This window comes from Phascolarctos cinereus, unplaced genomic scaffold (assembly GCF_003287225.1).
Source record: "Phascolarctos cinereus isolate Bilbo 61053 unplaced genomic scaffold, phaCin_HiC Scaffold_4;HRSCAF=312, whole genome shotgun sequence".
Taxonomy (NCBI): Eukaryota; Metazoa; Chordata; class Mammalia; order Diprotodontia; family Phascolarctidae; genus Phascolarctos; species Phascolarctos cinereus.
The window spans coordinates 137,676,959-137,699,756 of record NW_027555847.1 but is presented as its reverse complement, the minus strand read 5'-3'; the positions used below and the strand labels follow the sequence as shown (position 1 = coordinate 137,699,756).

Here is a 22,798-nt window from a genome sequence, read left to right as displayed (position 1 = left end):
TTATGATTACCATCCTCCTCCTCAACTAAAATCCTCTTATGATATGGAGATGATCCTGGGTCCTCAAAGACTAAGTTAGTGGAACATAAGTTCTGGAAGATCCTATCAAATTGTAAAGCTTGTGGAGGCTTGGGGGTGGTAAGGTGGAGAGGGGAAAGTAGATTGGGAAACATCAGTCTACTAAAGAGACTCATGCTGGGGTATAGAGCTCAGCCCGATCTCCCTTGGTGAACCACAAGACTGAAGGTCAAGTAACTTAAGACAATGATTAAAAAGAAAATGCTTGGTTTATTCTAAACTAGCTTAGGAAGCCTCATGTTGTAACTTCTGCAACAAAAGTTTAATCTTACTTTAAGCAGGAGTGCCTCATATCTAGGCTGTGTAAGTTACACAGCCAACAAGCAACTCCGGGCAGCAGATAGATAAGTAATACCTTTGACAGAAAAGAGGAAAAGGTAAACTCAAACAGAGAGAAAAGGTGGAGAGGGGTTTCCGGGAAAATATTTGGAATTCAAGTAGCAGGATTTGTTATCAGGATGAGAAAACAATTTCTGAGTAGGGACAGGAAAGATGTGACTAAATAGTTTACAATTGTTAAGAAATCTATTTGACATAAGACAACAGTGTTGAAGTAACCATAAAGAGAAAGCTACAGATATCCTATACAAGGACAGTTTCTACAAAAGTGGATAGAGATTTGGTGGTGATGGGAGTTAGGGAGGGGATAGGCTGGGGAAGAAGTGAAAGAAGAAGAGGTAAAAGAATCAACAATAGAGAGGCAGGACTCAAAAATACTGGATGAGCCTATCTACTTTACTATATCACTGCACAGCTTATTATATTTTATTTCTCCTTCATTCATCACCAGAAGGCTGACCACTAAATGAATTTTAGGGATTAAGGCAATAAAATACCATCTTCTTAGGGTGCAGAAGTGGGTAGTAACCTGCATTGGTGGAGACAATAACTTCATTAATGAGGTCTCAGGTCTTCTAAAGTTCTGAAATACAATATTAAAATATTTCCAAAAGCCCACGATTTCAAAGGGGTGGATACTCTTTACACCCATAAAGATTGCAATCTCTTCAGCCTTAACAAATTGTGTTTATGAGCCGTCCAAGAGGAAAAATTTCCACTTAGTGCCCCACTTTCCGATGAGAGCCCGTCTAACTGGGCTGGTCTTCGGGGTCTATGGGCCAAGCCTTACTGAAATCCTCTCCAGCGGCATTCTGCGTTAGTAAGTGTTGGCGTAAGGACGATGAAATGGTAGGTACGTCCCTCCAGAGCCCGAATTCCGCTCTCGCAGCCTGTGACCCCTCCCCCACCCGGCCTCAACCTAGCAAAGAAGCACGGGCCGTGCAGCGCTGCAGCAAGGCTGCGCCCCCCGTAACTGCACCTTCGTTAGTAAGGGTCGGCCTACGCACGACCCCTCCTCCCTCACTCCCTCCTCCTCCCGGGTGAGCCCGGGGCTTGGCTCACGGCGGCGGAGAAGCCGAGACCGCGGCCTGGAGGGATTACAGGGCCCAGGAGCGGCCTCCTCAGCCTGGAGCAGCTCAGATCCCCGGCTCCCTCCCCCGGGGAAAAGAGCAGGGCCCAGGCCGGGGGCTGGGGGCAACCTTACTCCTTAGGTCACGGAAAGACATGACTGGTGATCCCGTCAGTGACCTCAGTCGGCCCTTGAAACAAGGAGCTCCTGAATCTAGAGACCATCCATCGAGCCGGGAAGGAGGAGGCTTGACTCCGACGGTCACTATGGCAACTACCAACGGAAACCCGCAACGACTGGTGGCTCGGGCCAAACGTAGGAGAATGCGAAGGTGTGCGCCTGCGCAAAGTGGTTCTCGGACTCTTAAAAAAAAGCTGGTGGGCTTTGTGTCAGTTTCTGCATACGAGATAAGCGGCTGCCCCTCGCCCAAACTAGGCACCTGGGGCTGTTTCCCCAGGCTTCAACTAAAACGGAGAGGAGGGCAGGGGAAAGCCTATTCCAGGCAATGAGGCAGAAAGTGTCTTAACATCCCAAACACACACACACATATAATACACATGTAATTTTATTTATATGTATATACACATATAAACATATACTATAAGTATGTACATATAAATAAATATGTATAAGGTATGTTTGTATATATAAATAACTATGTGTGTATATGTACATATAAATATATGTATATAGAGACATATGTGTGTCTATGTAGATGTGTGTAAGCACACATGCACATATATGTGCATATTCATTTATTTATCTGTATACACACACCCCACATATTAGGAGGGGAAGGGAAGCTTCCCCTTTGGGAGACTCAGATTCCCAGAATGCATGACCCTGGAAGTTTTGTAGGGGGCTGTGTGGGACAAGGATTAGTTCATGGAGACTTCCGGAAGAAGAAAGAGGGGAGGAGGGGAGGTAGGAAGTTCAGATGCCTAGTGGAAAACAACAAATGGGTCTTCAATCCCTGCTGTCCTGTCCCTGCCCTTCTGTGTGTCTTTGTCTCAGCCTCTGCTTTCCAACACCTTTACAGAAGTTGCCAAAGTTAATGTAAGCTACTAAGACCAAATTTAATCATTCTTATCCCTCATTAAAAGTGTTAGCCAAGAAGCATTTATTGTCTACTGTGTTCATGGGAACCTGGAATGTAAGATCTATGAACCAAGCTAAGCTAGAAGTGAAGGAGATTAAAACGATTAAACATTGACATCTTGGGTGTCAGTGAACTTAAGTGGACAGAAATGGGTGAATTTAACTCAGATGATCATTGTATATACTACTATGGGCAAGAATCCCTTAGAAGAAATGGAATAGCTCTCATAGTCAATAAAAGGGTGAGAAAAGCAGTACTGGGGTATAATCTCAAAAACCACTGAATGCTGTCTGTTTGAGTCCAAGGAGAACTGTTCAGCATCATAGTACAAGTCTATGCTCCAACCACTGATGCCGAAGAGGCCAAAGTTAATCAGTTCTATGAAGACTACAGTGTCTTCTAGAAATAACATTAAAAAAAAAGATGTCATATTCATCATAGGGGATAGAAATACTAAAGAAAGACATCTAAAGAAAATTGGAATAATAAGCACGTTCAGCCTTTGTATACAAAATAAAGCAGGACAAAGACTAATAGAGTTTTGTCAAGACTACACGTAGACATCACCAGATGGTCAATATAGAAATGTGGAAATCAGACTGATTATATACTTTGCAGCCAAAGGTGGAAAAGTTCTACACAGTCAGTTAAAACAAGATTTAGAGCTGACTGTGGCTCAGATCATGATCTTCTTATTGCAAAATTCAGACTTAAAGAAAGCAGGGAAAAAATCAGATCACGTAGGTATGACCCAAATAACGGACGTGATGAATAGCTTTAAGGATTAGATCTGGTAGATAGAGTGCCTGAAGAACTGTGTTTAGAGGTTGTAAACATTGTACTGGAGACAGCAACAAAAAAATTCCAAAGAAAATGCAAAATGACTGTCTGATGAGACTTTACTAATAATGAAACAATGAAAGGGAAAGGGAAAGGAGAAAGGGAAAGATATATCCAACTGAATGCAGAATTCCAGAGAAGAGCAAGGAGAGATAAAGTCTTAAATGGGCAATGCAAAGAAATATAAGAAAACAATAGAATGGGAAAGACAAGAGAGGTCAAGAAAATTAGAGATAGCAAGGGAAAGTTTTGTGCAAAAATAGGTATGATAAAAGACAAAAATAGTAGGGATTTAACAGAAGCAGAAGAGATTAAGAAAAGGTGGCAAGAATACACAAAAGGACTATGCAAGAAAGATCTTAACATCACTGATAACCATAATGCTTTGGTTATTAATCTAGAGCCAAACATCCTGGAGAATGAAGTCAGATGGGCCTTAGGAAACATTGCTAACAACAAGGCTAGTGGAGATGATGGAATTCCAGCTGAGCTATTTAAAACCCTAAAAGATGATGCTGTTAAAGTGCTGCACTCAATATGCCAACAAATTTGGAAAACATGGCAATGGCCATTGGATTAGAAAAGGTCAGTTTAAGTCCAATGCTAAAGAAAGACAATACCAAGGAATGTTCAAATTACTGAACAATTGTGCTCATTTCACACTCCAGCAAGGCTATGCTTAAGATTCTGCAAGCTAGGCTTCAGCAATACGTGAACCAAGAATTACCAGAAGAGCAGGCTCGATTTCAAAGAGGCAGAGGAACTAGAGATCAAATTGTCAATATTTGCTGGATTGTAGAGAAAGCAAGGCAGTACCAGAAAAAAAAAGTCTACTTTTGCTTCATTGATTACACTAAAAGCCTTTGACTGTGTAGAACACAAAAAAATGTGGAAAGTCCTCAAAGAGATGGGAGTACCAGATCATCTTACTTGTCTATTGCCTGTATTCTGGCAAAGAAGCACAGTTAGAACCAAACATGGAACAACTGATTGGTTTAAGACTGCAAAAGGAGTATGACAAGGCTGTATATTGTCTCTTTATGTATTTAACTTATATGCAGAGTACATCATGCGAAATGCCAGGCTGAATGAATCAAAAGCTGGAATTAAGGTTGCCAGGAGAAATATCAATTTCTGATATTCAGAGGATACCACTCTGATGGCAGACAGTGAAGAGGAATTAAGAAGCCTCTTGATGAGGGTGAAAGAGGAGAATATAAAAGGTGGCTTGAAGCTTATATCAAAAAAATAAATAAATAAATAAAAAACCAAGATCCTGGCAGCTAGTCTCACCACTTCCTGGCAAAAAGAGGGAGATGAAATGGAAGCAGTGTCAGATTTTTTTTTCTTGGTGTCAAGGATCAGTGCGGACAGTGACTGCAGCCATAAAATTAAAAGATGCCTGTTCCTTGGAAGGAAAGCTATGGCAAATATGGACATCATACTAAAAAGCAGGTGTATTACCTCGCTTGCTCCGTATATTCAAAGTTATGGTTTTTGCAGTAGCAATGTATGGTTGTAAGAGTTGCACTATAAGGAAAGCTGAACACCACAGAATCAACATTTTAGAATTGTGGTGCTGGAGAAAACGTTTGAGAGTCTGTTGGACAGCAAGGAGGTGAAATCAGTCAATATTTAAATTAATTCAAACTATTGAACTGGAAGGTCAAATGCTAAAGCTGAAGCTTAAATACTTTGGCTGCCTAATGAGAGCAAAAGGACTCATTGTAAAAGACTCCGCTGTTGGGAAAGATTAGGGATGGCAGAGGATGAGATAGCTAGATAGGATCATGGCAACAACAAAAATGAACTTGGATAGACTTCGAGAGATAGTGGAGGACAGAAGAGGCTGGTGTGTTACGGGCCATGGGGTCACAAAGACACAGACATGACCAAACAAGAGCAATGTGCCGGGCACCATGCTCAATGAAGTATAAAAACCTTTTTACACATGGGGGACTGGTCTTTAGCACTTTATTTTCAACCCTTCCCCCGCCTTTCTCTGGTCGTTTCTCCTGCTCACATTTTTTTTCTTTTCTAAGCTTTGAAAATTTTGAATGAACTGGTCCCTGCATCTGGCTTCTTGGTCCACCTCCCCCCACCCCGACTATATTGTTGTGATGATTACACATTGATATGATTTTAATTGTTTCCCTTCCACCTCACCCCCCAAGGGGGACAGTTTGTGAACCCTATTGGAGGAGGAACACATTGGTGTTATTTTTTTCCCCCCAGCAGAATAGTTGGTGATCCCTATTGGAGAGTTTCGTGTATTTTATTTTGGTTATTTTACCTCCCAACTCTGGAACTCACAGTTGTTGTTGTTATTTTTGTTGTTCTCGTTGTTGTTGTTTTAACCTTTTTCCATACTGAGCAGATTTTTTTTCTGTGCACAGATATTGTTGTTTCATTTCTAAATGATTATACTAGAATTATTTTTCCAGGTAATATTCTAGGAAAGCCCTATTTATTCTCATCATTATGCTTTAAAACTTTTTTTCAAAACTGAGTATATCTATAAGCTTTTCCAGACAAGGTTTCTCATACCTTATCAATTGCTAGCATGAAAATATTGTTATGCTGTCTGCTGCTGAAATGTATTGATAAATAAACTTTAAATGCCCACTCAATGCACAATAATTTTTTATGTGTTGGTACATGAAAAAAAACTTATTGGTGACTATTTTCATGATTTGGAATATGTGCTTATAGCTTTGATATTGTATGATTACATACAATATATTCATTGCATAGATCTTTGTTTTTATAGTGCATGCTTTTATAGCTTGAATTAATAGTCAGCTGATAATAGGAAGTAATACCTGGTAGATATCTAGCAGTCCACTCCTTGAAGAAGAGCTCCTTAAAAGACTGGCAGCCTTATTGTGCAAAGAAAACTTTCTGGTTAAGAAATTTAATGCCTCGAGTACAGAAGTGCCAGTGCACCTGTAGGTAGAGCTGAGACCATAATCCCTGTGGCAGATAGCTACTATAGGCCCAAATCTGACATCTTCTCAGGATAGGTACCACATCATCCAGAACAGCACTGAGAGGCTGGGATTGGGAAGGCTGCTGTAGAACTGTGGCAGTGGAATGCATCTAAGTCAGAAAAGGTAATAAGACTGACAGAGACTCCCAAAAGGACAGCTTCTGTTATAGTGCTTAGATTTATAGCAAGACAGCCTAGAGTCACTTGGCAGAGTTGTCTGCAAAAATTGGGAATTCAAAACATTCAAAACAAAAGTCATATTTTAACTGTATCACTGCTGCTGCTCTGCAGAAAAGAGGCCTGCTAATTTTATACTCAGTAGAACAGTGCTTATGGAGGTCAAAGTAGAGATACAGTGGAGTCTGAGAAGGCAGATCAACTCAGCATATAGCAAGCAAGCTGAAGTATGTGATACATGACTCTTAGCTGTCCAAGATCACCTCTCCTGTACAAGCGTGGAAGTCACTGCCAACATTGCCTACAGTGAGAGATATATCCTCCACATGGAAGGTGGATTCTCTTCTTAAGTGTGGTCCACATAAACAAAGCAAGGGAACTGTACCATAAAAACAAAGCCACAGGAACACTGATCAGCTCTTTTGCAGCAGCTCTAATGCCACCACCTTCTTAATTCAGGTTTGATGTTGGAACAAAATAAAACCCTCAAAAGTTGAACATTGGACATTTAATAAGAGCTTTACTTTGCCCCAACACAGTAAGAATATGTAACATGGATACAGTGGCACTCGGCTTTTCTGGACATGGTCCCCTTCTTCTCCATCTAGAAATACATCAGGTCAGTAGTCTACAAGGTATATGACTTGCATTGCCTTAGGCACCCACCAAATCTGAAAGACCAAGACTCCATGTGGCTGGAACTTTTTAATGCTTCTAGATGATCAGAAAAGCTAGGGCCAATCAGGTACCAGAGACTGCTTTGTCCTAGGCCTACTTCCTGTTGGTTGGGCAGGTTGGGAAGGAAGCTGTATCTGGAAAGCTAAGTTCAATCAAATCTCTAGGGTAGATTTGTCCCCTTTGTCAGATAACAAGGAGAAGGAGACTAGAGCCACCTTCATCGAGCAGGCCCTGGGCCAAACCCTGACCACCCCTGTACCTTCCACCAGTCTCCCAAGTAAAGGAACAGATACAGGAACCTCCCTGCCACAACTTTCTCTACAATATTCCTTGAAGACTGAGAGTCTCTTCCCATCTGCCACTCTGTGGGTTCTGTTTCTCCCAATCTCTGTAAAAATTAATCAGCAGTCATTTAGTAGAAAAATATTCCTTCCTCCCAGCCCCCATGTTATCTCATATTTCAGTCCCCCTCAATTCAGCCGTATTCATTTCCCTGCCTACTCCTTCCACTGTGCCGTCTGGAATTTCCATTCTATAGTGAACAAACACCCCATTCATCCTGGACCTCACTCTCCTTCCATTTTTTAGGATAGCCATTACTTTTCACCAAGACCTGGCTCCTCCACTAATGATGCTATGTCCCTGGCTATCTTCTCCAGCATACTAGTGGTAACTTGTTTCATACTCTCTGTCACACTGGTCCTGAAAAGGGAGTTGGAATACTCTCTATTTTCCATTGTCACTTCAAGATTCTCTTTTTTGCCTTCTTCTCTTAGTACGTCTTCTTCTTTTGAAGTCCACATAATTAAACTTTCCTACCAGTCAAAATTATGGTAGCTGTAGTATACCAATCCCCTGTCCATTTCCTTCCTTGCTTAAAAAGGCCAGCACCTGGCTCAGTTTCCTTTAATCTTCTCTCTCTTTTTTTATTTGATAATATTTTATTATTTTTTACCAATTACATGTAAAAACAAATTTTAAAATATTTATTTATTTTTAGTTTTCAACATGCACTTCTGTAAGATTTTGAGTTCCAAATTTCCTCCCCATCTCTCCCCTCCCTCCACCCCAAGACGTCATATAAATTCACATAGGCTGAAAATATACATTCATATTAAACCTATTTTCACATTAGTCATGTTATAAAGAAGAATTAGAACCAATGGGAGAAACAATGAGAAAGAAGAAACAAAAAAAAGAGAGAGCAAATAATATGCTTCGATCTACATTCAGACTCCATAGTTCTTTTTCTGGATGTAAATAGCATTTTCCATCATAAGTCCTTCAGAGTTGTCTTAGATTCTTACATTGCTAAGAAGAGATAACTCTATCAAAGTTACTCATCACATAATGTGACTATTACTGTGTACAGTATTCTCCTGGTTCTGCTCACTCCATTCAGCATCAGTCCATACAAGTCTTTCCAGGTTTTTCTGAAGTCAGCCTGTTCATCATTTCTTATAGCACAATAGTATTCCATTACATTCATATACCACAACTTGCTCAGCCATTCCCCAGTTGATGGGCATCCTCTCAATTTCCAATTCTTTGCCACCACAAAAAGAGCTGCTGTGAATATTTTTGTACATGCGAGTCCTTTTCCCATTTGTATGATCTCTTTGGCATATAGACCTAGAAGTGGTATTGCTGGGTCAAAGGATATGCACAGTTTTATAGCCCTTTGGGCATAGTTCCAAATTGTTCTCTAGAATGGTTGGATCATTTCACAACTCCACCAACAATGCAATAGTGTCCTAATTTCCCCACATCTTCTCCAGCATTTATCATTTTCCTGTTTGGTCATGAAAATAATTTTTAACATTCTTTTAAAAATTTAAAAATTTTTAAATTTTAATTAAAATTTAAAAAATTTTAACATTCTTTTAAAAATTTTGAGTTCCAAATTCTCTCCTTCTCTTCTTCCCCTCCCCCCTTCCTAAGACAGTAAGCAATTTGATATAGGTTATACATGGGCAATCATGCAAAACATATTTATATATTGGTCATGCTGTAAAAGAAAGCACAGTCAAAAAACCAACAAAAAACAAAATGAACATTTACAGTGTAACAATAATATTAGCTGTGAATGGCTTAGTTGTTCTCAACAATATAGCAATCCAAGACAATTCCAAAGGACTCATGGTAAAAAATGCTATCCACCTCCAGAGAACAAGCTGATAGAGTCTGAATGCAGATCAAAGAATACTATTTTTCATTTTATTTTTATGGGGGGGTTTTGGAGCTCAAAAATTTTAAAAAGAATGTTAAAAATTGTTTTTACATGTAATTGGGGAAAATAATAAAATCTTCTAAAAAAGAATAGTGAAGTACCAACTTAACAACCAAACTATTATACGTCAATTCAAAACTCAGAGGAAATCAAATTAGTCCCAAGATATTTTGTTCCATCTTTCATAGTAAGTTCCACTGCTTACTGTTTGGAGTAGCGTATTGTTGTTTTTTCATATTGCAATAACAATAAATAGCAATTTTAAAAAACCATATACCTTCAGTCCTTATTAAGTACATACAAGGTTTTTCCAAACACAATTCATTATTTTACCTTTCTTTTTTAGTTAAAACATGCCCTAATGTAAAAATCAATTTAGAAGAAATTAAGAAGAAATTCCCATTCTGGAGTTTTATACATAAAGTAAATACATAGAAAAAACTGGTATCGTTGTTTGTTGTTTTTCATGCCTGACTCATTGAAATTCCGTATGAGGTTTTCTTGGCAAAGATACTAGAGTGGCTTTCTATTTCCTTCTCCAGTGGATTAAGGCAAATAAAGATTAAGTAACTTGTCCAGGGTCATACTGCTAATGAGTGGCTGAGTTTAGATTTGAACTCAGGTCTTCCTGACTCCAGGCCCAGTACCCTATCCACCGCACCACCTAGCTGCCCCCCCCAAAAAAGTTTTTAAACTGGGGTCTGTCAAATCAAAGATGTAACTTAAATACATATTATTCCAGGTATTATTTCTTGATTTTCATAATCAGTAGTCACACAATTCCTCATATAAATCATTTCTACATTATAAGCAAACTTAAATCATCCTCCACCTTAGCTGTACGTATTGGGGGAGGAGCTTAGTAAGGTAATTATCCCTAGTCTCAGGGTGAAATTCACAAAAGAATATATTTACATACCCTTTCCAAAGTAGCTCCTTTTCCTCCTCATAGAGTTGATTTTACCAAGATTGAAAATTCAGTCGGCAAGATCTCACAGTGTGACTTCCCAAGGTAACACGTTAACTTTGACCATTTGAATATGAAAGATAGCTTTTAACTCAAGAAGCAAGCTCTGCAAAAAAACCTCCAGAGAGTAACAGTTAGATGTTATAAAATAACAGCATTCCTTATAGAAATGGCTTTCCAAAATTATAATGGGAGAAATTATAAGCATAACACTAACATTTTAAAACAATGCCATAGGTTTAAACCATAGATGCAAAATAATACTTATTGCTATTAAATGACATTAACCCAGTTAAATGTATTTCCAAATTCTTACATGGAAAAATCATTTCATCTACCAATTTTTTATTCTATACTAGTTGCATTTAGAAACTAGTACAGAGTAATTAAAAATCAAAACTAGCTTTAACTTTCTAAGAAGGAAACAAGCTTTTCTCCAAGCAAAGTCCACAAATTTTCAAGCATGCAAATCTTTCTATTCTCCTACTATCTAAATGAAATCTAAAACTTTCTTAAACTTTTCTGCAACATTCTTCTAAATCCTAGGCTTTTCTTTTGGCCTGTTCTAGATGTTTTGAGAGTTGACAAAAACGAGGACTTTCTATTGTCCCAACTTGGGTAAAAATCACTAGTCCTATACTCTGCCCTTTGAGGGAAATCAAAACTCATACTTCATATTGTCCTCTAATTGAGTTTTACATCCTATATACTCTGTCAGTTCAAGTGGTTTCCATCTTCCTTTAACATTTTTTCCCTTTCTTTCATTGGACTTTGATTAAAGGCCTATAACCTTCCAAGTTGCATATCTTTCTACTCTGATTCAGCACTATACTTTTCTTCATTCCTCCTTTTTCAGTCCCTCACATCTTTATTTCCCACTTTCAGAAGTTTTCTCATACAACTGAAATGAATTACAATAATAATTTTATTCTTTGCTTGATCAAAAATGAAACTTCTAAGCGTACAGGCATTTTTTCACCTTGTCAGGTAAAACTTTACCATTACCAATTTGATTTCTTAAGAGATTGCAAATTCAGTCTATTCCAAATCCTGTATGTGACTTAGCTTCTAATTCACCTCAACGCTTTACTTCTGAATCATTCACAGCAGAATCAAAGTGGCAAGAGGAAACATTTTCTTTCTGATTTAAACAAGCTTATTTCTTTCCAAGCTGGAGAAAAAGGGTTGCACTTGGTGGATAATAGGCTTCAAAACCTCAAACTGAAAAACCACTTTCCCTGTTTGGAAGATGAACTTTTATACTTGCTTCAGCTCTGTTTAAGAATTGAGCATTTATAAGAAATGATGAGCAGGCCGACTTCAGAAAAACCTGGAAAGGCTTGTGTGGTCTGATGCTGAGTGAAGTGAACAGAACCAAGAGAACATCATACACGATAACAGCCACTTTGTGCGATGACTAATATTGATAAGCTTAACCCTTGCCAGCATTACAAGGATCTAAGACATCTCTAGAGGCCTCGTGATGAAAAATGCTACCCACATGCAGCTATGGAAGTTGAATTGCTATTTTTTTTCTCTTCTGTTGAGTTTTGGTTCCTCTTTCTGATGGTTCCTCCTATTGGTTTTAATTTTTACTTACAACTGCACTAATGCGAAAATATGTTTAATAGGAATGTAAATGTATAGCCTATATCAGATTGTGTGCTGTCATGGGGAGGGTGGTGGGGAGGAAGGGAGAGAAAAATTTTAAACTCGGGGCAACTAGGTGGTGCAGTGGATAGAGCACCAGCCCTGAAGTCAGGAGGACCTGAGTTCAAATCCAGCCTCAGACTAAAACACTTACTATCTGTGTGACCCTGGCCAAGTCACTTAACCCCAAGTGCCTAAAAAAATTTAAAAAAAAATTTTTAACTCAAAAGCATATGGAAGTTATTATTGATAAATCAAAATAAATTAATAAAATTTAAAAACAAACAAACAACAACAACAACAAAAGAACTGAGCATTTAATGTCATTCTCCAGGGGGGAAATGATAGGAGTGTGCTGTTTGTGTTTCTGGGAGTAGCATGGGGAAAGGTCTTGGCATTTTGAAGTAAGCTTTGAAGGAGGGAGGGGGACTTGAATAGGCGGGGAGGAGTAAAAAGGGCATTCCAAGCAGGGCAAAAGTACTTACCAAGGAATCTATTCTTACAGTGATCTTACAGCCAAGTCCTTCTGTAAACGGAATACCCTCTTCCCCACTTTAATTTAACATCTCTGGATATTGTGGGGTTTTTTCATCTTGGGTTGTTTTTTTTTAAGTGGGGGCTCACCATTTGCAGCATTCAATTATTTACCATTGCTATGTTTTAGGTAGTTTAGGTGCTAAGAATACAAAACCCAAAGCAAAAATTTCAGCCAGATAGATCTTCAATGAGGATGTATTTTCCATGGGTTGGGTGGGATACAACATCCATCTCAAATCTATATACAGGCAATACAGGATGACTTGGGGAGGCATGGGGGATGGAGTGGAGATCACTGGGTGCCACCCTAACTCTTCTGAGAAAGGTAGCAATTCAGCTAAAGGCTCAGGACTTCTTAGAGCATCCCTTTGGCAACTAAGGAGAAACACCACGTGGCTGAGCCCTTGTTCTCCTTTCTATTCCTTACTCTTCCTTGGCTCCTTTTCTAGAAAGACATTAACAGTCTAGAACTCATATAGGGGAAAGTGAAGGAGCTTGAAACCATGCTATGTGTCAATCAGTCAAAGGTAGCAGGAATATTTAACATGGAGAAGAGCAGACTTAGTAGGGACACAAGCCTAATGTAATGGGATAGACATTGGATTTTGAATAAGTTGACCTGGATTCAAATCCTGATTCTACTACCTACTGCTTATGTGATCTGGGGCATGTTGCCTAATGTATCTAGCTCTCAGCTGCCTCACACCTATAAAATTAGAGACTTGGACTAGATGACCTCTAAAATCTGTTCTAGCTCTAAATGCTAAAACTCTAAAAATCTCTCTTGGGGAATTACGATAAGTTTGGCTAAGAGATGACCACAATCATGGTAGTCAGGGTTAATCATAGAGTTAGAGCTGGAAAGGATCTTAGAGCTCCCTAGCTAGTTCAGATGAGGAAACTGAGGCCCAGAAAGATTAAATGACTTTCCAAGGGTCCCTAAGCCAGTAAGTGGCTGAGGAGAGATGGGAAGGGCTCAGTATGGCAATTATCTTTATCTACAATGGAAGGAATGTCAGGTAGAGGAGAGACTAGGCTTATTATTCCCATTTTGCAGATAAGAAAACTGAGGCTAGAGAGGTGAAGTATGATTTACCTATAGTTACCCAGCTAGTTAGCATGATAGTTATTAGAAAAAATGGTGGCTTTAGAATTTGGATTCAAATCCTAGTTCTGGAACTCTTACCACCTGTGTGACTATTGGAAGCAAGTGACTTAAAATCAATTTTCTTCATTTGTAAACAAGGTGGTTGAACTAGATAGATGATCTTTAAAATCATTTCCAGCTCTAAATCTCCTGATGTCTATGATCCACAGAGTCAGAGAATGTGACTCCTATCGGTGTTTTTTCACCTTTGGCACTAGACCCTGTTGTGTGTTCAGACTCTTGATCAAGTCTAAGCTTGGGTCAGTGGAGGTAAGTCTGGCAGCAAGAGGTACTTGATTAACATTTCCATTACCTTATCCTCACCCTGGCCCTCCCTGACAGGCAGGGGAAGAAAGGGTGGTATTCCCAGTTATGACATCACAAAGCTGTTCAGCAGGGTTGCCATGCAGCCCCAGACTTTAGGCCAGGATATTTTGAGAGGACCCAAGGTGTTGGAGCCCTGGCAGCTTCTCCAGCTAGCCACACTGGACCTCAATGGAGGCTTTGGTCTGTGCTTTCTCTGAGCTGCGAATAAGAGAAGGTATTGTACTGGGGAGGATATAGGAGGATGGGAAAGGCGGAGATGAACTGAAGAGGTAAAAAAGAGAAATCTGTCCCATCCTCCCGGGCCATCAGCATAATAACGGCGCTAGATACAAGCCCACCAAAGCTGAGGAGTAGCTACTTATCAAGAGATAACAGTAGGCTGTGTGGGCCTTGGTCATATCACTTCTTTCTGGACCAGTTTCCTCACCTCTAAACTGGTACCAAAATAATGATAGTCCCTAAACCACGTCCATCTCTAAGATGGGGAGGGATAGAATGGAAAGCACTTAAAGCTTCAAGAAGGGATTGTCTCTCTAGTAGCTACCCACTGTCTAGTAGTTCCAAAGAGAACTCTTTCCAGTTTGAATGGACCTGTAAGTGGTGAGCACAGACTTGAACCCCGTGGCCTCCTAAAGTCTCAAGCCATCCCATCACCAAAGGTCTTTATTCTTTTTGTCCTCAAAGTTCTCTGAAAATGAGGAAAATGAGGCTTACCTATCCATCTAGAGATGAATGACCCCACTTGACAGAGGGAAACCTGAGGCCCGGCAGGACTTATAATGAACTCAGGTTTATTTAGACTAAGCCCTAAACAGAAGGAAAGAAAGAGGGGGACCCAGGGCATTAGCTGGAAGAGAAAGTTGGCTGGTTCCCCTGGGTATCTCACCCAGAGCGTTCCCCCTCCCCCTCTCAAGGGAGTCTGTGTTTTCACCGTAGATGCAGTGAACCTGACTTTGGGCTGCCCAGGCAGTGCCGACACTCCCCCCAACATCTACGAGGGGGGCCTAGGGGCCCGGAGGCAGCAGTGCCCCAGCCCACCAGGCAGCAAGCCCAAGAACTTCCGTATTCGTCACCTTCGGAGCCTGGCACTCTATCTGCCCAGCAGCATGCAACCTGCCGGCCAGTGCGAGAGCCACTGGCTGGGGAGGCTAATGGCAGGGGGCTGCCTGCCACGAGTAGGGCCCCTGCCCAAGGGCGGGGCATGGGCCCTCGATCTTCCTGGCCTTCTGAGCTCTACCAACCACCCCCTGGATTCACCAGGTCCCCAACCACCCAGGGAGAGCCTAGGGAGTACAGGTGAGGATGCACATGACAGAACTCCAGGAAAGCAGGACAGGTGCCCCAGCCCAGCCAACATAGGAGCAATCCCGGGGAGCAGGGTGTTCAAAGGGGGGCTTAAGGAGGGTGGGTGTCTTGTCATCATGAAGCCTCTCCAGTGGCACAGCCTGGAGAACTGGCAGTGTTTGGGGTAGAAACTCATAAGACAAGGAGTAGCAAGAATTCATTGAGGTCTATGCAGCTCAAGTATTGGTAAGTCTAACTGCTATCCTTCTTCCCTCCTCTCAAACTCCATCTACGCTAGACCAGTCAGATCAGGGAGCAGAAAAATCTTCTTGTGTGCCCAGGGTCATGGGTCAGAGTGGGACAGAGAGAAGGCAGTAATTTTGTAGGGACAAGGGATGCATAGTTACGTGGGGCAGGGGGAAGGGTTGACAGGGTGCTTTGTTGGGTAGCTGGGACTATGTGGGTATGGGTGTTGCCGAGTGCATAGGCACTGAAGAGTAGTGGGGGTATGTGGGGATGACTGGATATATATTGGTACCTGGGCGTCATGTATGGGTGTGACTGTGTGTGTGTGTGTGTCTGTGTGTGTGTGTTTGGGTAACTGGATGAAGATGTATGTGGTATGGATATGTGCTAGATATGAATCTGTGTGGAGAATGTGAGAGATGACTGAGTGTATTTATGTGAAGTGTTGATTGGAGGTGAATATGGGGATAATTCGTGGTGGCTGCATATGTATGTTTAGGCATGTGAAGCATGGGTACTAAGATGTGTGTATATTATATCATACATGTATTCACTATACATACACATATATTGAATATATATTGTTACTACATATTACATGTACACAAACATGTGTATTATATACAATTTATAATTACACATGTAATATGTATTGCAGGAAGTGTGTAAGAATATACAGGGGAACTGGTGGTTTATGTCTGTGGATAGTAACTGGGGCCACGTGTATGTGTTGGCTGTGTATGTGAGTAACTGAATGTGGCTGAGTATATTTAAATCCCCTTCTCTAGACTTTTCTTCTAGACCTTCCTTGTCTCCCCTGTAGACACCCAAGGTCCCAGGCCTTTTTCCTCTTGTGGCCTCCTTGTGACCTCGCAACCATGGCCTGAGCCAATCTGAGCCCAAGAGACCCATAATTCTTTCCCTTAGACCCCAGGTAAAGAGCACTGTGTCCCTTCCTAATTCAGGAAGAAGTGTGGCCTTGTGTGGGTCAGGACCAGGAAACATTGTTGGCATAGACAAAAAGCCTTGGCTTGAGAGTGAGAAGACCCTTAACTAAGCCCCTTAGCTTCTTTGGGCTTCAGATCATCCCTTAGGTTGTCCCAACTCCTGGGGATGGGGTGGGGGGGAGGGAGGGGTAAGTGTACATTTACCTGTCCTCTAAAGCTCTTTCAGAGAGGAAGAGAGCACAGAAACTCATGTTTGTATAGAATATTGGGATTGTCCATTGATCCACAATGGAAGTTACAGGCTGGGCTGTGTGCCCCCATTTTCACTCTGCCACCCCATGCCACACAGTCTGATAATTGACTTGTGTCTTTCCCCTTTTCCTCAGCTTCCAGCTCCAGCACCGATCCAACCAAGGGTGCCCTCTCCCAGCCCTGGCCACCCGAGGGCTCAGGCTTCAGGCCCAAGAGGTCTTGGGGAGCCTTGGAGGAGTCAACACGTCCTATGTGCAAGAGGACCCGGCCCGGGGCCCAGGAGAGGCCATAGGGCAGTCCCAAGCAGCAGGGCTCCTTTCCCCAGCTCTGAGGGCAGGCGGAGGGAATGGCTTGAGGCTACAGGTCCAGACTCTCCAAATGCCCCCTGGCAAGCAGCCCTCCAGGATGCCAAGACAGCTGAGGAAGTTGCCTCGAAGGGAAGTCCGACTGTGGTCTCAGGGAAGTGAGAGGAGAGGGAAAAGATTCCCGCCTGAGGGTCGGAGAAAGGAGAAGCAGGGGCAGTGGTCCAAGCAGCCTGGGCAGGCACTACATACTCTATTGCCTTGGAGATGGTGTTGAAGGCAGATAATCCCAGTCGAGCAGGCCTGGGAACCAGCAGGCCCTACATCTGAATAAAGGGAGAGGTCTGTCCATCCTCAAGTCTGCCTCTAGGCCCCTGCCTCCTGCCCAGGTTTACAAAAGGACATTCCCAGAAGGCCCAGGGAGATCACCAACAAATATCAGGGGCTTGGGTATTGGGGTCAGGGTTACCCCTTTCTTTTCTAATAGTATATATTGTTAAACCTGCCTGCAGGTCTCCCTTCCCACTTCTGCCTATGTACCAATCCCTTAAAGAGACAGCCTGTCATAGTGGATGGAATGCTAGATGTGGAGTTAGAAGACCTGGGTTTAAATACCATCTCTGATACTACCTATATGACCCTGGGCAAGTCTTCCCTTCACTTTTCAGGGCCTCACTTTTCTGAAACTAAAATGAGGAGGTTGTACTAAATGGCCTTCAAGGTCCCTTCCAGCTCTAACTCTATGATCCTGAGTTCTCACTGTCTCTCAGGCTTGGCTCCAATTGGTCAGTCAATGCTGGGGGATCGACCTTCCATTGATCCCTAATAGGAAGAAACTGCTGTGAATGGGAAGGGGAAAATCTGCTGCAACCTCTGCATTAGCCACATTGCTTGGCAATAGGCAAGCTGTGCAAGGGTGGGAGGTGGGGGAGGGCTGGGAGGACAGATGAGGAGGACTGAGGGAAGGGGAGGATTGCCTGCTGGGTCCTCTGTGGGGTTCAGGCTGAGGTCTGTGGTATCCTTGCATCTCTCTTCCTGACAGGAGGTGATGCATACAGGTGTCATATGCCAACACTCCATCTGCCCAGAAAAAGGGTCAAGTTAAAAGGACATGGGGATTACTCCTCTCTGGAATTCTACCTACCTTATTTGGGGCTACTCAGCAGCTGCTGTGAATGAGGATTTGGGGTGTCCTCATATCTCCAGCTCTACCCTACCAACATGGATGGCCTGCGGGGCACCAGGCTCTTAAGAGCTATTTGAGTGAGGTGGGATAGTAGGAGCCAATGTGCCACCTGGGAAGTTAATCTTCTTGTCAAGGACATTGAATTTGGTGGAATTTGTAGCAATACATGTGGTATATGGTTCCTCTGTCTCCAAGTTTTCTCCCCCATATGCCTAATTCCATCATTAGAGTTACTGTTTTAGCTCTTCCCTCTCATTTCCCTAGGCCTCTAGTCAGATTCCCTTACTTGGTAAACATATTCTCTAGTTAATAGAAATTGGGACAGGCACAGGATCACGTGTCTTGCCCCCATGAGCCAAGCCCACAGTCTTTCCTGCCAGGTATTAGGAAAAAGGGAAGGACCAGGAGTGTGTTGGCTCCCAGTACCTGCCACTTTTGTTAGGCTCTGCTGTCCCAAGGGAGCACATTGATGAGGGAGGGATCAGGGCAGAGGGAAAGCTGAAATATCTCAAAGCAGGGCTGGGAGGAAGCCATCATAGAATGCCAAAGCAGGAAGGGGACTTGTAAATAAATGAGTCCAGACTCCTTATTGTACAGAGTAGAAGCTGAGGGAGGTCTAGAAAAAGTGACTCATAGTAGCAGAATCAGGATTCGAATCTAGGTCTTACTCCCACCCAATTCAGAGCTTGCTCTCTCATCATACCATGGTGCCTCTCCATGGTACTGAAATGTATTATTTAGAGAAATGTTTTCAACAAGCATTTCAGTGTCAAGTGCTAAGCACTGTGCTAGGTGATATGGATATAAAGATGGGGGGGGAAATCCTGCTCTCAAGGAGTTAAAACGCTTGCCTCAAACCACTCCCCCAAAGAAATCATAGCAGGCATCCAGAAATAAATCTTTCGGAAAGGGAAGGAAACTGGGGGCTGACCTTGGCACGTAAGTGGTCCAGTCAAGGGTACAGAATTAATGATCCATTATGAGGCAGGGCGAATGTGTTGATTTATTTTGCTTAACTGTACTTAGTTGTTAAAATGGAGGGCTCGTAGAGGGGAAAAGTCATTGGGAAGTAGAAGCAACTTTTTAAAAAGCATCAATAAAACATTAAAAAAAATTGGGGCCTGAGAAACACAACACTTTGGGAGCAACAGGGATGATGTACCAGGGTGGAGAAGAGGATTCTGAGTGTTTCCAACTCTTTAGTAAAATAGTAAAATTAAGTAGGACTCCAACAACCGACACACATGTTGGCCTGACTGGCGCTTTTAAAAGATGGCAGCCTTATACCCTCTGAAGATTCACTCCTGTACAGCCAAGAACAAGTCCTAGGTTGCAATCTGTGACTAAAGAAGTCTATAGCATACTAGGGTATCTTAGAATCACAGAATCTTTGGATTAATACGAAACTCCAAGATTATCTAGTATGAGATTCATCCCAAATCCCTCCATCAAATCTCAAGAAATTGAGGCAGCTAAGTGTTGCAATGGATAAAACACTGGACCTAGAGTTAGGAAGAATCACCCTCTGGTTCCCTCAGTATCCTCATATTTAAAATAGGGATAACAGCACCTCATAAGGTGGTTGTGAAGATAAAATATATTTGTAAGTGTTTTGCAAACTTTGAAGTCTTATATAAATTGCTATCATAGCTATTAGGCTTGGCTATATTAATTTTATAGGGAGCTTTAAAGTGTGTAAAGGCTTTCCATAAATGAGCTCACATGAAGCTCATCTATAAGCTAGATACAAGTGTCTCCAGTGCTGAATGAACCTGATACTTCACAAGGCAGCCTGTTTCATTGCTGGAGAGTGCTAAGCATGTCTTATTGAAAGTTCTTACCACAGAACCTCAGGTTTGGACAAGAATGTAGTTGGTAGCATACTTTACAAATGGTCATCCAGCCTTTGCTTGATGATACTGTGTGAAGAGAAACCCACCACCATACAAGCAGCCCTTTCCACTTTTAGATATCTTATTTTTAGCAAGTTTTCCCTGTATCAAGCCAAACTATTCCTCTCCACAACTTCTACCCACTGCTGCTATAATTCTGCCCTCTAGGGCCAAGCAGATAAGTCCAAAGCCTCTTCCATCTGACAGTCAAATGCTTGAAGACAGCCGTCACGTCCCCCTAAATTCTCAGGACAGTGTGCCAAATTTCTGCAAGTGATTTTCATAGGGCATAATTATCTAGATCTTTCAGGAGTTATGCTAATGTAAAAGGTTTTGAATAGAGTCCCCTGTGGATCTTCCTTTGACCCTTCTAATATTTTTTTTCAAAGATGACATCCTATACAAAGTAAAAAGTCCCTGCCTTCCAGGAGTTTACATTTTCCTTGGGGATGCACGTAAGCATAAGTTAATACAAGATAATTGAAGAGAGAGCATTAACACCAGGAGGATCAGGAAAGGTTTCATGGGAGATTTGGTGCCTGAGCAGAGCCTTGAAGGAAGCTCAGGATTCCAAGAGGCCTGCACAACGTACAGCCCCACAGGCATTGAGGACAGTATATTATATAGGCCTATTCTACATCCTCTGCATTTTTCTCGGAGTCCCCGAAATCCTTTCGCGGGCTACAAGCTACATGCAGACAGAATGTTGTGTAGGCTGGATACACACACACACACACACACATACACACACACATACACATGTATATGTGTGTGTGTATATATAGCATATAGCATATATATATATATATATAAGGTGTGTATAATATATGTGTGTATATATAGCATATATATATAATGTATGTATAATATAATAATATATGTGTGTGTATACAGCATATATGTGTGTGTCTGTGTGTATGTATATAGCATATATATAATATCATTCTAGGAATGGAAGATTGCCTGCACAAAGCTATGGAGGCAGGAGACAGAATTCCAAGTTTGGTGAATACCAAGTAGGCCAGTTTAGTTATAATACAGAATACATGAAGGGAAGTAATACACACACACACACACACACACACACACACACACACACACAAACAAAATGCTCTCCAACTAAATGTTTCTCCTAAAATGTAATGCCCAAACATACGTCAGATGTGGTCTGACCAGGACAGAATACAGTGGGACCATCACCTCCCTAGTGTTGGATATTATACCTCTTTTAATGAAGTTTAAGGTTGAAATTAGCTTTTTTGGATGCCAGAATGCGATGTTAATTCATATTCAATTTGTATTTTCTTAAAACCCTGAGATCTTTTTTCAGTAGAATTGCTGTCTAGCCACATTCCTTCCCCCCTACACATACATATACATACACATACAACTTGGACTTGGAAAGGTGATTTTTTTTTTTTCCAAAGTGTAATACTGCATTGATTCCTATTAAATTCCACCTTGTTTGATTTGGCTCAACTTTCTAGACCACTGAGGTCTTTTTGGATCATCCAGTGTACTACCTATCCTCCCAGTTTTGTGTTTTCTATAGATTTGACAGGTTGGCTTTCTATTCCTTTATCCAAGTAATTTTTTAGATGTTAGAGAGGTCATTCGGCTGGCACTTAGTAAGCACCTACTCTGTGTCAGGCACTGTGCTAGTGTTGATCAAGAGCATATCCCTGGAGGGCTCCATTCAAAACCTAGTTGGTATGGAATCATTAAGGGCTATGTAGGCAATTGAACCAGTTTCAAATGACCACCTGTATGCTTCCAGTTTGTTCACAAGAACTGCATAAGAGACCATCCAATGCTTTGATAAAATCTAGATAAATTTTATCTACAGTAGCCCCTTAATCTACAAATTAGGTTACTGTGTCAAGAAAGGAAATCACCTGGCACAACCTCCTGTTTATTGTTGGTTAAAAAAAAAGTTTATTTTCAAATTTATTAGGAAGAATAAAAATACTCCTTGAAACAGAATACTTCTGCTCAACATAAATGTTTACCTCTAAAGCATCTTAAACCCTCTCCATTAGAAAAAAAGTAGTCATCCTGGAAATAGTGCTACAGTTTTATCAATAGCTGGCATGATCTATTCTTCATGAAACTCTGGTCACAGCTTTCTCTTCTAGATGTTCACTAATCATTTTATAATTTTGCCAGAAATCGAAAATCAATGTGCTACCATCAAAGCTCTAGGTCAATAGCCATTAATTTACAGACTCTACTACTACCTCTTTAAAAAAAAATGAGACCTTTCCCTTCTTTTTCCTTTCTTCATGATCCTCAAAGATCATGCTGAGCCAAAAATATTCCTCCCTGTAACTTCATCCACTGGTTCTAGTTTTACTCTCTGACTCAAGAGAAACAAGTCAAATTCCTTACCCACATAATAGATATTTGAAACCGCTATCACATTCCCCCTGAGTCTTCTCCAGACTAATCATGCCTTGGTCCTTCCACTGTATGGGACGATTTAGTCCTTCCCCACCTCAGCTTATTTGAGGTAGTCTCTGAATATAACCATACATAATGAGTTGTTGATGTGCTAAGAAAGTG

At 41.4% G+C, this 22,798-nt stretch overlaps 2 protein-coding genes across 5 annotated transcripts in view; one reads left to right on the top strand and one right to left on the bottom strand.

Moving 5' to 3' along the window:
- Nucleotides 1–22,798, bottom strand: part of CLUAP1 (clusterin associated protein 1) — an 80,905-nt gene that overhangs the window by 45,312 nt on the left and 12,795 nt on the right. Inside the window, exons 1-2 of one of the 4 annotated variants that reach the window (XM_078152646.1) lie at nucleotides 1,622–1,820; nucleotides 947–1,000 (exon numbers count right to left, since the gene is read on the bottom strand). Coding sequence is in view for 3 of the 4 variants with exons in the window: in XM_078152644.1 (XP_078008770.1) it covers nucleotides 10,419–10,449 (31 nt within the window). In the remaining variant the exon portion in view is untranslated. Of the gene's footprint in view, nucleotides 1–946; nucleotides 1,001–1,621; nucleotides 1,821–10,418; nucleotides 10,588–22,798 lie in introns of those variants that run through there. The other 3 variants (XM_078152644.1, XM_078152645.1, XM_020995661.2) reach the window with 3 other exon arrangements.
- On the top strand, nucleotides 14,263–17,148 carry CUNH16orf90 (chromosome unknown C16orf90 homolog). The gene is made up of 3 exons (XM_020995503.2): nucleotides 14,263–14,341; nucleotides 15,064–15,423; nucleotides 16,991–17,148. The coding sequence occupies exons 1-3, from the start codon at nucleotides 14,296–14,298 to the stop codon at nucleotides 17,146–17,148; spliced, it is 564 nt and encodes a 187-aa protein (XP_020851162.1). The 5' UTR covers nucleotides 14,263–14,295.